At 36.4% G+C, this 19520-nt stretch overlaps 1 protein-coding gene across 5 annotated transcripts in view; it reads right to left on the reverse strand.

Moving 5' to 3' along the window:
• PCDH11X (protocadherin 11 X-linked) overlaps positions 1-19520 on the reverse strand; it is a 393314-nt gene that overhangs the window by 112295 nt on the left and 261499 nt on the right. For 3 of the 5 annotated variants that reach the window (XM_019618166.2, XM_019618163.2, XM_019618164.2), the window contains exon 6: positions 14959-15157. In XM_019618166.2, coding sequence (XP_019473711.1) covers positions 14959-15157 — 199 coding nt within the window. Of the gene's footprint in view, positions 1-9484; positions 11044-11588; positions 12267-14958; positions 15158-19520 lie in introns of those variants that run through there. The other 2 variants (XR_002117655.2, XM_019618168.1) reach the window with 2 other exon arrangements.

The raw sequence follows: 19520 nt of genomic DNA on the forward strand, positions 1-19520 counted from the left end.
TCCAAATAGTCTGATTTGTTTGCATTTTATTCATAGAACCTGTGATTTACACAGATCTATCACTTTATTTATTCATTTCACTTCATAATGAAGTTTGGCCTTGGTTGTGCCTCTTACACTGGTGCCCTGAGTTACTGAACTTGATATTAACATTTGAAATTGCACAGTAATTGTAATGATTTATGGACTGATAGTTCTTGTTATTATTCACAGTTTCATTGCATTTGAAGCCAGAACATCTGTCCTACAGGTCTTTGTCATATATAACTTCAATCCTGATCAACTATATTAACCCCAAAATTAGACTAGAAAATACATCCTTCAAAAGCCCAAATAGATTGCAACGGGCAGAGCAACAATAACTAGAATCACACCAGTACTTGAGACCCACTTGGTGATAGATGATTATTTAGATGAGATATGCCCAAAAGATCCAGGATGGCAAACCAGGGCTTTGTTGAAAGGTAATTCTATTAGATACGACTGGGAAAATCTATTACAACCCTATCACTTGATGTTGAACACATGAACAAGCTGAAGCAGACAAAAATAGAAAAATAGAGAAAACTTGCACTAGCTCTGTTGAAATTTTCAGAGCTTTTGTTTCTTCTCAGCCATTCATCTGTCTGCTCTATTTAATCAAGGCTGCAAATTGTCCAGTTCAGTTAGGGTTGCTCAACATTTTTCAAACAAATCTAGTACAATCAATGCAATGTTACTATTATGTGTTATACATGCTGGAATCAAACTAGAATTACTTTCTCACCAAATAAACCAGAAGGTGTTTCAGTTCAAGATTCTCAAATAGCAATCTACAAATACATTTTACAACTGATACATTTTCTGACATGAACAGAAGGTAGATAAATTCCTAGCACAATGGGAATGAAAATACAAGTTCCATCAAGGACTCGCAAGCAAGTTCTCATATTCTCACAAACTCTGAATGATAAGTGGCATACCACTTGTTAACTGAAGTTGTATTCTGAAAAAAGAACTTGTAGAAACATAACTACAAAGTTTGGTCTTTATCTTACTGATTTTAGAATGAAGTCTGCTGAACACAATGCTGTGTTTCCTTACTGATAGCTTTACATACTTACACTCTCAAGCTTTCTATTTTTCATTTCTCTCTTCAGAATTTGAAATTATTTCTTGTATAATATCAAGAGTCAGACAGACTATGAGCAGCCCAAAAGTAAGCTCTGAACAGAGATGACTCACTGTGCAACTGTACAGTGCTGTAGCATAAACACTCCTCACAGCAAGAGCTGCGTTTATACACATACTCTTAAATAGGTGACTTTGCATAGCATACACGACACACAAATGCTATGAAGTTAACTGGTGGTACAGAGAATGGTATGAAGCCATTATTTACATACTTACCAAAAAAGAGTTACGGAAACATTTGTAGGTGTGGGATATTTTAAAAAAATAACTTGTGAGCCCATCCCAAGCACAAGGAGCTGCCTCTAGGAAATCAAGGACAGAGAAGAGAACATAGCCATAAACACTGCCTCACTCAACGGGAGCTAAAAAGGAAACTATCTGGACTCTAACACAAGAAAGGAATTAAGAGAGTAAAGTTAGTCAGGAGTTTCCAAGAATTTTCAAGGTCAAGATCAGAATGTGAACTCATGCTTAGTTTTGGAAGGTAGTCATGAACATAGTTGACATAACTGAAGGTTGAAAATATGTCCAGTCTAACAGATATGAAAGTCACTGAAGAAGCTGGACATTCTCACTGCATGTTAATTGCACTGCATTTGAGAAAATCATTTAGTAAAAAACTATGTCGCAAATACATATATAAGAGTACTTTTTAATTTGCTAGTCTTTTTCTATTATTATTCTTACCAGCGTAAGTGTATTTGAGAAGCTAAAATTCTGCCAGATTTTTCCAATTGTATCAGAGATCTGCCAAATTTTCTCAATAAAATGAAATCATCACCCACATAATTCTTATTTAGAAATCTTATTTAGAAATGTACACAATGACATCAGATTTTAATTTTTTAATGCTTTATTAACAGCTTTTTATTTTTTAAAACATTTTTCTTTCTTTGAAGTGGCCTATATTGAAGGAGAAATGCCATCTTTAGCCTTGAGATACCTGTTCCTGTTGGATTGTGTTCTAACCTTATTATATAAAAGCAATTCTTTGTATTTAACATCTTACCTCAGCATGCTACATGGTTATAGATTAGAGTGCATTTGCTAGGAGAAAAAAGGATAGAGTGGCTGTGAATTAGAAATGCTGCCTGATTGGGTCATCATTTCCCTTCCAGCTTCTGGGCCAGAAAAAGTCTCTTTGTGAATCCCCCTTTCCTTATTTCAAAGGATAAACATCCATGTGCTTATTTTAAAATTATGCTGTAATAGCTGAAGAAGGGTTAGCAGAGAATGTTAGATACAGTTTCTCTCGTTCATTGTAAATACTAAGATACAGTTACAGTATATGCTTAGAGTGCAATCAATTTTTAAAGCATAAATGAAACATAATACTGTACTATATATTCTGGAGCTTCATCTATGTTCCAAGTAAGAAACAATCTTTTTGTCTACCAGTGCAGGAAGCTGTCTGCTTCTGGTTTCTAAATTCATGGATCGGGCCACCTGTAATTCAGCTTGCCAATCATTTGACTAAAAAGCCAAGATCTTTTCTGACATACAGTCTATTCTAACCAAATAACCTAGAAAACTACTTAGGTAATGCCAGTTCCAGTTGAATAATACAGTGGATAATCTGTGTCTACATGTCAGTGGCAATCACATGCCCTGTCTGCAATGCTGCCTGCGTACAAAGCACCAGGCTGGGGCAGGCAAACCCCTCAGGCTGCAGGCCTGGTGCCCTCCTTCTGAAATGGGCAATGACTGTAAGACCACCTTGGGAAAAAATTCAAAAATAACCAACAGCAAGAGCATCACAACAACGTTGTTATTTGGGGTCAGCATTTCTTTAACAATTCTCAGACAACATTAAAATTGTAGGGGTGCAGTTGGTAGCATTAAAATACATCACAACCACAGCATGATGCTACAGAAAAAGATTATGGGAGAAATGGCAGCTCTGTCAGAGAATTAAACACTTCTTTTTATCGTGGCCGTGAATAAAGACTGAACCAATCCACATTTCACAGACTTGTTAAGTCTTAAAAAGAATGAGCAGCTACCATTTCTTTTAAATTCACTCTGAAATTGTTACTGGATAAAGTATTCCATCAAATGGCTGTGCAGCACAGCTGTTTATCAGATTCCTATTTTTACTTCTTGACTTTCGACTGTGACTATGTATAGGAGTTTCTTCAGCCAGTAAAGCACTTTTTAACAAGAAATATTAATGTACCATTATATATAGCATCCTCACTCCTTATTCAGCAAGGATAGCTGTTATACAAAACAGAAAACATCTGCTTAACAGTGGGATAATTTCTCTTCAACCCACCAGATTAGAAATAGAAAGTTAATAGCAGAGGTTAATGAAGATTGTACCAAGGAGGACTGAGTTTCTGCAAGTATGTTTCAGAAGCAAAACAAACCCTAAATTCAGCGTTTATAAAAAACATAAATAAAACTATTTAAAAGAGTTTCTAATAAGAAATCTCTACTGACTACATCGTTATCTTAGGCTTTGTAATTCCTTTAAGTATAATGATTCACTCCTAACTCAGGAGCTAGAATCAGGTCAGGGCATTTACTTGTTTTCCCCGCTCCCAGATATTTTGCTTTTCTTGGGATTTCTGCCAGTATTGTCAAGCAGAGTAGTTGATTTTTATGTTGGTGCACTGAATTATCATGATGTGGACAGCTGTCTCCTTGGCAATTTTATGTAACGTGAATCTCTTTCCTTGCTTTCAACTGCTTTGGCTCTGTGAGAAGAGATCTGATTGCAAGATGCCTGTCACAGCATGCTCTCTATGAGAAACAAACACTACTCTGAAATGCTCCTTAAAGGCCTCACTGTATTTGCCTCATCTTAGCTCAAAGATAGAAAATCTCCTGCTGCTTGCAGTGAGATTTTGTGAGTTGGCTTTCTTGTTACAAAGGCAGACACTTTCACATAAACCAAGTGCACTCATTAAGTTTATTGGGCAGTTAAGTGTTAATATTAGAACCCTCCTAACTATTATAATAGCTGATACCAGTAGAAAAGTAAGTCATAGTAAAGTCAGAGCTCGTTCCTTAGTCCTTTCTTTTATTGCGCCAGTTACAGGATGACAGAATATCATTTCTGAAGCTGTGACACAAATCTGGCAACCCACTCCATTCTGACACAAATTAAGGGCCAGAAATCACACAATGATTCTGACACAAATTCCCTCCACAGAAATGCCCTCACTCTATCAAACAATCAGAAGAGTATAGAAAAATAAAAAGGGAAAACAAAAAAAAAAGAGAAAAGAATTGTCCTCTTCCAGCTCCAGAACACTTCACAGCACTGCACTTCTGAAATCAGTCTGAAGATTAATAGAGTCATATAAAAGCATAACACTGAATTGAAGAGAAAGTACCTTCACATTTTCCCAAAATCTAATACCTTGCAATTATGAATCCTCAAAGGGAAAACTGGATATTTTGATAAGGAAGTTGATATCCAACTGCTCCTCTCCTTTAGAACATACAAATCATAATTTAATCAACTAAACTAATTATCATACAATTCAGATTCCACATAGAGACATATCTAAATGCCTTTCCATTCATAGGACTCAGCAAAGAATTGTAAAGGATGAGCTCTATCTGCAGATCTCTGGCACGGATCTTTTTCACAATGATGTGAATACATTCCAGTACGGGAGTAGGTCAGAGTGATGACATGCTGACAGTCAGTGGGGCCTGTGGAAAGAGCTACTTGCAATCTTCCCAAAAAAGAGAATTAACAAGCTAATTTTAAAGACAGATGTATAGGAGCTCCACCCCCAACAGAATATGTAATCAGCGATACTTGATTCCCAGTGAAAAAAATTAGCATGTGAATAAAGAAGAGCTTTGATATCAATTGTATTATGATAAAAACAGTTTTTGCTTTCATAGTTTTCAAAGTGCTTTCTCTCACCAACCCAATCTGCCTTTATTGCCACTGTTTTTCTTCATGTGTTACCCTACTGCAGAGTGGCAGAGGTGGTCTTTCATTTTCTAAGCTGCTCTTCAGTGTGTGATTGGTATGAGACTCAAGTACAGTCTTTTTCTTCGTAAGAGAAATGTTTGCTTTCTGTTAAAGTATTAGGTGAGTGAGGGATGGACTTTATAACATTTCATCCCAAAGAGGACACATCTTCTGAAACATTTTTGGACCATCAATCAAGATAACTAGACAAAAGAACAGCTATTGAAACAGTGCCATTGTTCTTCCTGATATGTCAAGGAAGCAGAGTTCTTCTGGATGAGAGGAATTCAAGCACAGTAGACAAGGCAGAATTAGATCCAAATCCTTAAATGTGGAAGGAGCATTTCAACTGGATCAGTTGTTGTTTCCAATGACTATGTAGAGGGGATTTTAATTTGAGGACCTAGGGCTTTAAGCAGAGCTTTAAAACATTACTGAAGAAACATTGCAGTATTGCTGTTTGAAAGCAGGACACGTCAGAAACAAAATTTTAAAGCACAAAGCAGAAAGAGGGGAGATGCTGTGAGCTCCTGTTCTATCTCTCTATCACATCTAAACTACTTGATTTAGGCTGCAACAGTTATGATCACAGACAAGTAACACAAACAACATAATTTTTAAATAAAATCAGCAAATCAGTGTTAATAATGTGCACAGATTCAGGTGAACATTTGCCAGCCACTTTACATGGTAAGGTTAAACTAACCTCCTACTGCAAGAATCTGAAAGAAACAGCTGATCTGGCAGACAGGTGACTGCATATCAAACCAGCATGATGCTGGCCCACCATGGCACTGCACAGCACTATTAGTGCATGCTGACATCTCCACATTCAGAGAACACTCCTGCCTGTCCACAACATAAGTTACCCAATCCATACCATTATTAACAGTGTGATTAGGTTTAGGGGATATAGTACAAAACAAGCTAACTACCTAATTTAATAGGATGAAATGATAGGAAAAAAATCTGATATGCACTTAGAAGAATTGCTAGTACAGGCTATGTTGTTTGTATAGATTAGCACCACTTATATTATGAAAGTATTAGAGATCATTTTTACTGCAATTGTACCAGGAGCATAAAATCAGTGTAACAGCTGCATTGTGCTCGGAGCCACACAAATACATAGCAAAAGTGCTGCCTGTAATACAGGGAGTTTACATGGATATGTACAAATAACCAAGACAGCATGCAAGCAGGATGAAAATTATGAAAAGAACACATGAGAGATCAGCGTCTGGCTGAAATTATTTTGAGATCAGGAATATACACAGTTAGCTCCAAAAACAACTATGAACAATTAGAATGTCACTTGGTTTCATAATATAAGTATAGAATAACATTTTATTCTGAATAAAACAATCCATAAAAAAAATCTTGCAATATCGCTCAAAAATTGTCATCATAAATATTTGGTTTATGGCCCTCCAGCTTAACTCAGACACATTTATTTCATCTTTCAGAATGTGTATATAAGAATAGTGGCCAGCAGACTTCAAGAAAAATTGGCATTATCACGCCAGGATCAACAGTATATTGACTGCCAACAGCCCTGTGTTCCCTTGATGCAGGGCTTGCACAAGTACTTCTCTTGACCTTACTATAGAAAGGTTAAGGTTTAGTAAGTAACCAGAAAATAAAAGCATCACAATGCAGATTAGATAACCTCAAAAAATACAGAAACAGCAGTTTGTTAAAAAAAACAAAACAAAAAACATGCTGTTTTTCCAGCAAGCAAAACGATCTTTGAAGAGTGAAGGCAAAATATCTCACTCATTCAGCAATATGAGAGTATACTTGAGCTTTTTAGAACAAAAATTCTAACTGTTCTTAATCTGCAACCAAAATTCCACTTAAAGAAAATTTTTCAACCAATAGTCATCCAGGACTACATCTCCACACAATGACAACAATCACTAGATTGACTGAATTGATAAGATTTGTCTCAACAAATACTGCAACTTCAAGAGTACAGTCAATTATGAATCTTCTTTCTTTCTCTTAATTTCTAAGGCACATTGGTAGTTGTAATCAAGTAATAAAATAACATACTTCAAATGCAATTATAAACATGCATTTTTTTTCATATGGTTTAAGTAATTTAAAATGTAAAAAAAGAAAAATAAAAAAAATCCTTTTTAATGACTAACAAATGTCTTAACACTTCATATAGCCAAATGCTCCTCTTGGTGCTACTGATCACTTTAAACTGAAAAAAAGGGAAAGCAGACTGCATCACTGTAGTCTCAAAAAAAAAAAAAGCAGCAGTGAAAGTATCAGACAAAATAAGACTGACAGAAAGACATGAAATGAATTGCCTCATGTAACTGAGAAACACAGATGTCATATTAAGCTTATTTTACTGTATGGGTGGCCCAGGAAAAATTGGAAGCAAAGACAAGCTTACCAAGAGAAGACCACCTCTTCCCTCTGATGGAGCACTCACTCAAGCTGCGTGACATGGCAGTCCCTGTGACTGCTGTTGTCACTTGGCACTTGTGCCAGGTCTTCACACTTGTCATTTTCAAACAGAGTGGACAAGATAAGGGATTGCTTTGCTCACAGAGGTCTGCTTCTCTGTGATAAACTTTTATCTCATCCATAACTAGATTTAAGATAGGTAGGATACACTCATCTTCAAAGCTGTCACCAGAAGGGAACTCTATCAATGGCTTCAGCTTTCATACATTACAGATAAACTTTCCATTTTAATCACTGCCCTTTGTGACTTTTCAAGGTATCATAACCATCAAACACCTAATATACTCCCAGATATAGGGTGCTCCAAATTAGATTCCAGTTACCCAGTCAAGCTTCAGGGCCTCTATTTACTGCAAATGTGACAGCTAATCAGATATAAGAGGAGTTTGAAAAAGTAGAGGGAAGAAATTTCCCTACCCAACTCTGTCCTGCCAAGCTGCTTACCACAGCAATGTATTTTAAAACTTTTATAAACCTCAAACAGAAAAAAAATAAATAGGTTTATCCATTACCATGTCAGCTTAAGTGATAACATAAATTCATATCATGGAACGTCTGCCACTACATCACTATTTACAGATGTCAGAGTTCATTTATTATTAAAATAGAAAAACAAAAAACCAACACCACAAAACCAAATGTTTTAAAGTCTTCTTTATTATTTCACAAGAAATGACTGATTTCTAAACTGTAAGGTGAAGCTATTCTTTCTAATCCTTTTATGCTGACTTCTATCATAAATGCTATTGGATGCTATTCACAAACACAACATTATTGCCTGGACTACTTCTTCCCAGTGTGTAGTCTAAAAGATCAACAGAGTGTGATGAGGCCTTAAAGAGAACTGTTGCAAAACAAATTTTCCCCATTGATTTTGCATGAAAGAAAACAACACATCCAAGAAAGTGTGCATTTTATCTTCCTTATCTTCCCAAAGTAGAAAACATTAAGGTTTTATTAATAGCCAGATATCAATAAAACATCCATAACTATTTTTAAAGAAAATTTATATAGAGTGCTCCTTATTTCCTGGAATGAAGAAATTAAAAAAAAAATCACTATCTCTTTATAGCACTGTTGTCCTCTGTGTGTTAGAGAGAGCTGCAGAACATTTTGCATTTGTAATTTTTATTTCATTCACTTTGTCCATTTTCTCCCCTTTGTGTTTGCCGCTTCAGTGATACTTAAGTCAGGCACTCAGGGATCAAGTTACCAAATTACAGAATTATTTCTGAATATGCAATCTCCAGGTACAAGTAAAAGTCCACTTGTAAAAGTCACTCACCTGCATTGCTGTGAATTCATTTCTACAATGTGACCTTCCCCCCCTCCAATCTCCAGTCATCAGCAAATCAAGAATCTCATAACAGTTTGTTCATCAGTAGTTTTTATAATCACAGAATCACTAAGGTTGGAAAAGACCTCCAAGATCATTTGGTCCAACCATCCACTTATCATCAATATTCCCTCACTAAACCATGTCCCTTAGTACAACACCTAAACATGTCCAGGGACAGTGATTCAACAACTTCCCTGGACAACCACCTCCCTAGACAGCCCATTCCAGTGCCTGACTGCTCTTTTAGAGAAGAAACTTCTAATGTTCAATCTCTCCTGAAGCAACTTGAAGTATTCCCTTTAGTCCTATCATGAGTTACACAGAAGAAGCTGACCCCCACCTTGTCACACTTCCTTTCAGGTAGCTGTCGAGAGTGATAAGTTCTCCACTGAGTCTCCTCTTCTCCAGGAGAAATAATCTCAGTTCCCTCAGCTGCTCCTCCACAAGTCCTGGAGACTTGTGTTACAGACCTCTCACCAGCTTCATTGCACTGCACCGGACATATTCCAGTGCCTCAATGTCTTTCTTGTAATGAGGGGCCCAAAACTGTACACAGTACTCAAGTGCAGCCTCACCAGTGCCAAGTAAAAGGGATGATCACTTCCTTGCTTCTGCTGGCAATAATATTTCTGATACACGTCAGGATGACATCGGCTTTCCTGGCCACCTGGGAACAATGCTGGCTCATGTTCAATTGACCAAAAACTCCAGATCCATTTCCTCCACACAGTCTTCCAGTCACTCTACCCCAAATATGTAGTATTGTATGGAGTTGTTGTGGCCAAAGTGCAGGACTTAGCACTTGGTCTTGTTGAACTTCATCACATTGACCTCAGCACAATGATCCAGATTCCTCTGTAGGGCCTTCCTATCCCCAGGTATATTGACACTTCCTTCCAGCTTGGTGTCATCTGCAAACTTAAAGGTGTACTCAATATCCTCATCCAGGTCATCAGTAAATCTATTGAAAGAGACAGGTCCTAATACTAAACCCTGGCAAACACCACTAGTGATCAGGTGTTGGCTTACTTCATTATATGTGATGATCAGATAGAGATTTTATTTTATGAACAAATTGCTAAAACGTCTGGAAAATATACACAGTTGTCAGCCTCAACAGACATTTAGTACCTTCAAAGACATGCCAAAACTATATAAAGGTGCACTTCACACTTCACTTTAAAACATAAATGCTGAGTACATCCCAATTTTGATCTCTGCTCATTTCCCACCTTTTAAATCAAATGCCTAGATGATGACTACCCTGCTGGCTGACATGCACGTGATTCATGGTGGTGCTCTCCGGAGGTCATCAGAAAGGTAGGCATTTCATAAGAGGGGTGCAGAAAAGTAGTCAGCCACTACATACTCCCATCTACATACAAGCTAATTTGATTAAAGGTAGAGGATCAAACTCTGTTGCCTCAGAATGATTAATTACCTCAGCACTTTCAGAATTAATTATTAGTACACAGCCATGGGGATAGGAAAACTCAATATAGCAGAAGTAGAGGCACCAGCAGGCAGATTTACTACACTGGGATCTATTTTAGCCCAGAATTTATTATCCTTAACTAATGACAGTGTCTTACTATTTTTCTCAAATTACAGTTAAGTGCTATAGTGAGTTTACAATTTAACAATGATGGAATTAAAATACTCTTAGATTTCATCCTTACTATGAAATGAAAAGCACATGAAAGCAATAATAAAACAATAACGTAAAAATTACATCAGTTTTTGAATAGGGAACAAAACGCTTAAAATGCTGAAGTTTTATTTTTTCTCGTGCCTCAGTACAAGGTCCCAAGTCTAGCTGCCAGAGCAAAGTTACTGCTGATGCTTAAAGAGTATATTTCAGCATCTTCAGTGTTTCTGATTATCAGATGAATCAGTATGGCCAAAAATGCTGCCATTTTCACCAGGGATAGAAAGCTTCCTATCACCAGCTGTCTGCCAGCAGCAGCACTGGCCCCATCTTCATAACAACATCAGGGAGATTTACTGGATCATGCACATCATTACGAAGGCTTACTTCCCACAGGGCCACCAGCTTGGCTCAAACAGCCTGTGTGGTCACCAGCAGCACACTGTGGTTGGCAGCCAGGAGCTGGAAGCAGAGAGTAGAGCTGAACTGAGATGGCCAACATTTACTGACAACTTTTGTACTGTGAACAAAGAAAAGAGGACCTCCTGGACAACAGGATACATTTGCTGCTGTTACACAAGGCATTCTGTTTGCTCCTCTCATAAATTTATCAAGCTCCTGTTTGAATCCACTTAGTGTTCTCTCTCTGTTTCTTTACTTACTGTTCTCAAATATGAAATCTCAAAATGTCTGACCTATCCTGGCTTACTGACAGCACCAACTAATTTGTCCATAGAGCAAACAGGTACTTTATTCTGCCACCACAAACTCTCTTCCCCCATTCTCTATTATTTGAAAACAGTCCTGGTTCTCAGCCAGATTTTACTCTGCAGTTTAAACAAACTAATATTAATTTCTTTTTCTGTGTCTAGGTGTTCCATTCCCTTATTATTAGTAAATCATTCTTTATACCTGTTTCTCAAGTGAGTTCCCCTTTATTCAACTTGGAAAGTCATTCTGTTTATTATATTCCAGTTGTGGTATCATCATTGCCTTGGTTGGTTTTATTTTTTTGCTTTTCACTTTTGCTTTCTTTTTGTTGTATTAGGAATAAACTGGGATTTTTTTCACATTGCATTTGGTACTAGTGATTTATAGTTTATCTTTGTCATACTCTGCTTTTTTCTCTGTCATTTTCAGCTGGAGATTTATATACTAGTTACATACACCAGTTCCTATGAGAAAGACTTTCTATGAGAAAGACTTTCAACTATTAGTTTTCATCCCACTGCTATTACTCCAAATCCTTAGCAAAATCCAGTTCTTATGTCACCTCCTTCTCCAAATTTTTAAGTGATGCTTGGCTTTGAAATAGTAGAATTTTTAATTGTCACGTTCCTACCTTTTAATGACAATTTCATTAAGATAGATAATGAAGATTTTTCAAACCTTGCATTAATGTCTTTCCCTTAATTATTAATGCTCTACCTTAATGTCATAATAATAGTTATTAGGTCTTAAATCTATATAGATTAAATCTACATTTGTTTCCCAGTATAGAAAGTGTAAGTGAAATTAGATAATAGAGCTAATCTAGTACCATACTGGGAGATTTATGATACCATTTAGTCTCTTCTGTTTATGCATATCTTGATTTCTTTCTTGCAAAGATGTTCCAATGGAGAAGTCATATCATAATGTCACCACTTGCTCAGGAGCACAGATTTTTCTTGAAGCATTGTCTCCTAGAATTTCAGAAAAATCAGTACAACATTATCAGTTTTGATACTCTGGAAGAAATATCTCCTCTCCACCACATGAAGGCATTGAATCTGCTTTGAACTTTTAGTTCCATTATCATAACTCTTCATCAGCCACTCACCTACATCATCGTCAACCTCTACAAAAATTAAAGCAAGGTAAAACGGTTCTTGTGTTTTGGAGGAAAAAAAACCTATGTCATCTTTAATAATCAACATACATTTTTGCTGCAGACCTCATTTGTATGCGGCTAAATAACCATAGATTACCACTGTTAAGTATTAAGACTGATTCTCTTGAACTTTGTTGATCATTTAAAGCCAGGATAAGCTTTGTCCCAGCTTTTCATTCACTCCTGTTTGCTGGCCACAGGTAAGGTCCCATGTAGTAAATGTGAATGTGACTAAAGAACTGATCTGCTTAAAAAATAGTTTTTTTTTCTCCACAAGAGCAAGTTGAACTCAGTCTAATTCTACTATCCAGTTTGCCAAGCAGTTATACACATGCTTTGGCTATCACAGGAGAAGGTGCATCAGTTTGCCTTTTGACCATTCTCTCCTTAGCTCTACATCAGGTCAGAATTGTTTTCGTTTTTTCCACTACTGACTAAATTTGCCACACATGCATTGATGAACGAAACAAACCTCAGTCTGAACACTTTCACAGACTGGTACAAGAAAAAAAATACTCCTGTTGCTCTTACCTTGTAAAAGTGTCAATTTTCAGTAGTGTACAGAATATAAATATGTCACAGGTCCTCCTTTTATCTCTTGGTTAAATGTATGAAAGCAGATAAGAGATATCCATTTATACATCCATGTTTTTCTGCCACTAGTTGCTGCCATTAATATAAGCAAGAAACAAAAAAAGGACTGAAAACTACACTTTACATACTGTAAGCATCATGTTATATAGTGTCAATTAAATTGATACAAAAAGATACAAGTTAGAAAGGCAAAAAACCATGAAAAAGAAATGCTAATTAAACTGTGATTTCAAGTTTGAAACTAAGCTATCAGATAATTAGACAGGTGATTAAACTTTCTTCAGTTTTCACACTTGAAGAGATACCAGGTGCCTGTACAGTGATGTGTCAATGAGATTCAGATGTATTGGTTTTAGGCCAACAATTTAGAAGAGTTGTGAACCCTATCTCTCCTGAAAATGCAACATACTGGCAAGTCCAAAACCCAAGTCTCTTCTTATATAGCCAGACAGAATCCACATTCCTCTGCTAACAACTCCCACATACCCCACTCTCTGCATGAGATGACCCCAGTACTGATTTTATGCATGTTCTACATAGCAGATATAAGAACTACAAAGAATAAAAGGAAGAGGGAGCTGGAAAGGAAGTTTAGATCACGTGCATGCATACAAAAGACAGCAACCAATACATACTTGAAACTTGCTTTCTTCTGGGATGTATGTGTAGCCTCTTAGAGTTTCATTTTGTGAAAAACACAGGTTGACTAACTAGAACATTCTTAAGGGTATATTACATCCTCAAATACGTGAGCACAAACAGAAGCAAATGAACAAGCAGAAGTTTTGAAGTTTTTGTCAGCTGTCTCATCTCAGAAAAAAATATTCTGGCATTACTTCAGGAATCATAATTTTACAAAGTTTTTGAAGTCTTAACATTAGGATCCACAATTAATAGTTACTGAACTAGAAGTGAAACAGAGACAGGACCTCATTCATGCAGACAAATCCCTCAGACTCTGGTCTCTAGTAGCACATGGCAAGGACAGCAGCATGATTTCTAAAAGCCAGGATGACTTTGTCAGAGGCAACTCCGAGTCAGACCTAATGCTCTCTGCTGGATGTTGTGTTTGCCATTGCCGAGATATACTTCACAGAGCTATTTCAACCTCACTGGATTTACTAATTCATCCGTTAAAATATAATAAAGCAGACATAATACACGTTTTGGGTCAAGTTTTGCCCAGAACAGATGTATTTCCAAATCACTTATTAGGTCTTTAACAAGGCCTTAGAGGCTTCCATACTTACAGGTTTCTTTCCGTCAACAGCATAGTTCAATTTAATCTAGATAAAGAGCCCCTGGATAATTAGCAGTTGCCCAAAGTGTACTAGAGTTTCTATTAGGTCAAGTCAGAGAAAGCAACACTAGTCTCTGACTAGTCTCTTGCAAACCTGGATTTTTCCTGTTTTCCATGTCACAAAGAGCCAGTGATAACAGCTGAATTAAGTCATATAGCAGAGTTCTTTGAGATATCTACCACATACCACAGTTGCTCTCAGAAGAGAAATTGAGAAACCCTTATTTCTAAAGGCTGCAGTGCCATCCAGAAGTTCTTCCTGTAAAAGCAAACTAGTGTGTGCAGTAATGTTGGATACAAAAACAAAGAAGAAAGCATAAACTCTCTCACAACAGTGTTTTCAACTGCAAAGGCAACAGTGTTAACATCTTCAGGAAGTGCCTATGTGTACAGCACCTCAGATTTACAGAAATACCAGGCAATCTATAAATTCTTTATAGCTCAAAACCATTTCTTTTCAAATGGGCAAACTTACCCTGCATTGATAGAAATACAGGCCATTCTGGCTACGTTCAAATCAACATTCAGTTTCGATCAGTGCCTAAAAAGGAAGCCCTCTTCTGCTATTCAAATGATTTAATGACCAACACGACCAGAGATCGTCACTTACTGGACTCAGGGTCTGAGTTTCCGTCTCCTTCTGTCCGGCTGTTGGGTGATGCTTGCTCATAGTACTCCTCCTGCGGGAAGCCGAGGGGCAGCGGGTGCGATGTGCTGGCACCACTGCTGGGCTCGTGGTCTCCAAGTCCACTGTCACTGCAACTTTCCTGGGAGCCATCTGGTAGGTGAAACGTGACACGGCGCTGAGGCTACAAGGAAGGAAAAAAATTATATGGTTTCCACTACAGTATCAGTAATTGCTTAATGCAACCAATTTAGGAAATGTATTATTTCAGTTATCTGCTGAAGACGCATTATCTACAGTTCTGCACAATTTCAGGCTTTCGTGAACAGGCAGCCTGCTTTCAAACCCGCTTCACCTGACATCACTGCTTTTTTCTACTTTTTAGAAAAGTAAGCCCTGATGCAAAATGAGAGACACCACAAACTAAGGAGATTCTGTCAGACTTCACAAGTCTTTGGATGCCTTTTGTATACTGACTTGTAGATTTCAATCAGTTTTTGAGGCTCAATTTATTTCACTACTCAGTTTTCCAGTTTCTAGAAAACATTTTCTTTCCCATTAAAAGCTGCTTCACACTTTTGGGCCTAAAGAAATGTGACATACTTCTAATGTTGTTGTATTCTTCCAAGTCAGAGAAAGAACAAACAATAATACACCTTATGTATTGAAAACAATTTTAATAGATTTTGCACATCCATTAAATTAATGAATTGAAAGCAGATTCCACTACTCTGCTTCAGACATTTCATTACAACCCCTTTGATTTCCATTATACCACAGATCTGCGTCTAACAGTAAAAGACTGGAAGCTGGGAAACAGAGGAAGAAGCACAGGTAATGACTTGAAGGAAGGGCCAGGAGAGTAAAAGACTTAACGCATCAGGCACAGGACAACATTTTCGTTCTTAATGAAGTGTAAATCTATCACTGTATTGAAAGAAAATGTAGAAGCAAAAAAAAAAAGAAAGCAGATCTGCTAGGAGTATCTTGAAAACTTGCAATGTTAACATTAAAAAAGAAAACCACAAAAATAACCAAACAGCAATCTGAAATGCATTTAACTTAATAATAAAAACTTTTATTTCAAAGTCAAATCATCAAAATTCCATCTGAAAGGGAATGCAAAACTGTCCAATTCCAGAATTGCTGAAGAAAGTATTTTTCAGCTATGATAAAAAAAGATGAGAGTATACACTACCCTGAGGTGTTTAGTCACTTGTAGGGCACAGTGTTGAATGCAATGAAGTATACGAAATTTTTGCTACAAAGTGAAGTTCCTCTTTTTCTTCAAAATGTCTTGCACTGTGGCAATACTACATATGCTACAAGACAGCTGCTGCACAGTGCAGCACAGCCAAGATCAACTTCACTTACGTAATTCCTAACAGATGTGAGTCAAAACTGTTCTTAGAAGTTACCAATAAGAAATTCATTGCTTTCCCAGAAAACTGGTTTGAGTGCTTCACCATTACTAATGGATAGGTTTTCTTCTAATGTCAAATCTGACTCTTTCTTGTTACAAAATAAATCACTGCTTCCGTCTCATTCATCATGCTCTGCTTATCCCCACTCATCTTTCTGGTATTCGGCACTTTAGTCTATTTCAGATCTTATTATTTCAATCTGTCTTGTGCATAAGGGAGAACAGTAAGAAATATCAGAGAATACATGCTTGCACATGATTCCTTGTGTACTGCTTAAAACTTGTTACAGAGATTCAGTGGATGTCTTCAAAGCACAGAGAAGAGATGAAGGATTATTTCACATCTCCACCAGGTTCCACTGCCTCTGTCTATTTTTAAAAGTACATTTTCCTTGCCAACTGATAACTCTGTCCTAAGTTAGGGTGAGGGCTAGGGTCCAGCTCCATCTCTAATGATCTTTTGCCAGTTGTCTCCTTTCTGGTGTACCACTGATCAGTGCAGCGTAGATCAGCACTTTGCATTCATTCTTTCTGGCATTCTGTTTTTCCAGATGATTTCTCTGGAAATCAAGTACTCTGTATGTTCCAGTCCTGCTTTCTGAAGCAGTTCCATACATTTACTAAATTTCTAGTGCTAGATTTTCCCCTCATTTGGCAGCTGAGGGAAACTGGAACAGATCAAGCCAAGAAATCTGGAAACCTGAGCACAGAGCAATTCTTCATTGCACTGTATGGAAAGGGGTGGGAAGATCACAACCAGGACCATAGAAGTCTCAGAATCCATTCAAAGTAAATTGCTGCCATCAGAATAATATTATTTCACTCTTTGGAAATAACTAATATATAACTTATGAAAGTTTATAACTCATAAAATTTATAAGAAAAAATAACACACTATTCTACTTCTTAACTGGCAAGTGCCTCTCAGAGCCCTATTCACACCAGCAATCTCTGCCTACTAAAAAACTAAAGTTTTGTGGAGTTGATATAGGAAAAATATCCCTGTAATGATCTAGATTTACCCCCCACAAAACTGCACCTGCCTGCAAGCCATTGCATGTGGGAACTGATCAGACAGTTGCCTCTGCCTTATATGAACCTGCTGTTCACAATAGCTATTGGAAATCCGAATGTCTCTAAAATTACCACAAAAACTACAGAACTGCAAATACTTAGCTGTATAAATTGAGACGTTAATTGTAAGAAAGATGAAAAGCAGATGATGTAAGATTAACCAGAATGAGCTAAAAGCTCACCACTTAGGATTTGACAGCGCTTATGTCTCACCTGACAACACCAAGACAGGGCACAGCACTTCTGGCATAATTTATCAAGATGAAAAAAACATTTGTTTCTCTACTTAAAAGTATTGCCATACTCTTAATTCAAGCAGACATCAGACAATGATCTGGAACAAGTCATTCTAATAAAACTTGGCCAAAATCTGGGACTTATCTTCTGTCACATTTATTTTGTAAATTTCCTCCTTGAGGCATTAAAATTTCAATTGATATGATTATAAAATATCCTCAGCCTCCAGCTGCTTTTCTATTTATTTCCAAAGGGAGTTACACTGATAGCAATAGAATAACGAGATTATGGTTTATTTTATTTATTTGAATGACATTTACTATATTTTCTTCAAAAAGGGACAAATGCGAGCAAAATCTTTATGTATTCTTACTGCATTTCAAAAATGCTGAGGAACTTGTAATACTATCTGACCAACTAGTTAAAAAGAGGAAAAAAATAAGAAAAAGTATCCAGAATTATATGATTTCTCTGGTACATTAAACAGTATTAAATTATCTTTGTTGTTCTGAGAACAAAATTCTGGTTCCAGAGACGTTATGAACCCAGTCACAAGTTCTGTCAGAAGTCTCATATGGCATCCCAAAATGAAATGCATTTAGTAAAAGCAGCCTGTGTCTGGAGGGATCAAATTATCTCAGAAAAACCTCAAACCTTTCACTCTCATTATTGAAATTTATATGAAGACTGATCAAAGCCCCAAACTATTATGTGTTCAATCTTTCACTACAATAATTAGGCTGTGGCAGAGGGAAGAATAAAAGATGAGTAAATAGCTTTGGATACTCTGAAGGGATAATTTCTGGAATTATACACCAGGGGTTAGCCAATTTATAATCAAAAACTGAAAAAAGGTAATAGAAAAAGCAGCAGATATCAACTGAAGAACATTAAACTATTAACCTTATTATCTTCATTCGTTGAAGCAAATTAATATCCTTTTAAAAGGGGATCATAAAGAAAAAAATTACTGTTTAGTTTATGTTGAATTTATTATATTATTTAGATGATAATTCTAATTTAAAATAGAATTTGTTTAGGAGACATTCTGAGGTAGCATGAAAATAAAAGGATTACTTCAACATTTTTTTCTACTAATATGCAGTCAATGTATATACAAGTACTGAAAATATTTTTTTTATATTAAAATCTGTTTTTGCTATTAGTATTCATTTTCTCTATTACTTATATCTTTTAAATGCTAGGAAAGTAGAAAATGGAAAACTTTAAGAAGATGTGGTCATTTAAAGTTTTTAAATAAAATTCCTAATCAAAAGGTAACTTCCAGGTCAAATCTTTATACACTATTGCATTTTGTTCCATATGCTTTGATAGAGTTACACCAATGCTCTCATCTTCCACTTACAGAACAGAGGCCATTCAACACTCATTAAAACGAATAATTAATGAAGAAAGTGTTACAAACCTAGAACTTCACAAGCTTCTGACAGAATCTCAGTGAGTATTTACTTTCAGAATCTAATCCTCCTTTTACCTAATACGTTTTCCAGTAACATTTAACAATTAAATTGATTTTTTTTTTTTTTTGCTTCTCAACATAACAAAGAACTGAAAGAACAAATAAAACTGAAAATAACATTTAAAGCTTGTCAAACATTTTATTTTGCTTTTGAAAGGCAGTTATTGTATGCTAACTAGATGTCAAAACGAAAGCTGAAAGCATGCTTTTTAAAGTATAATACATGTAAGTCTTCGGTTTGACATGTGATTAAATAAAAATTACACACAAAAGTAACACTAAAGCAGTGCTGCTGCCAAGGCTGAGAATTGGGGAAGTCTAAATTCTGATTTT

Source organism: Meleagris gallopavo, chromosome 9, assembly GCF_000146605.3.
Source record: "Meleagris gallopavo isolate NT-WF06-2002-E0010 breed Aviagen turkey brand Nicholas breeding stock chromosome 9, Turkey_5.1, whole genome shotgun sequence".
NCBI classification, from domain to species: Eukaryota; Metazoa; Chordata; class Aves; order Galliformes; family Phasianidae; genus Meleagris; species Meleagris gallopavo.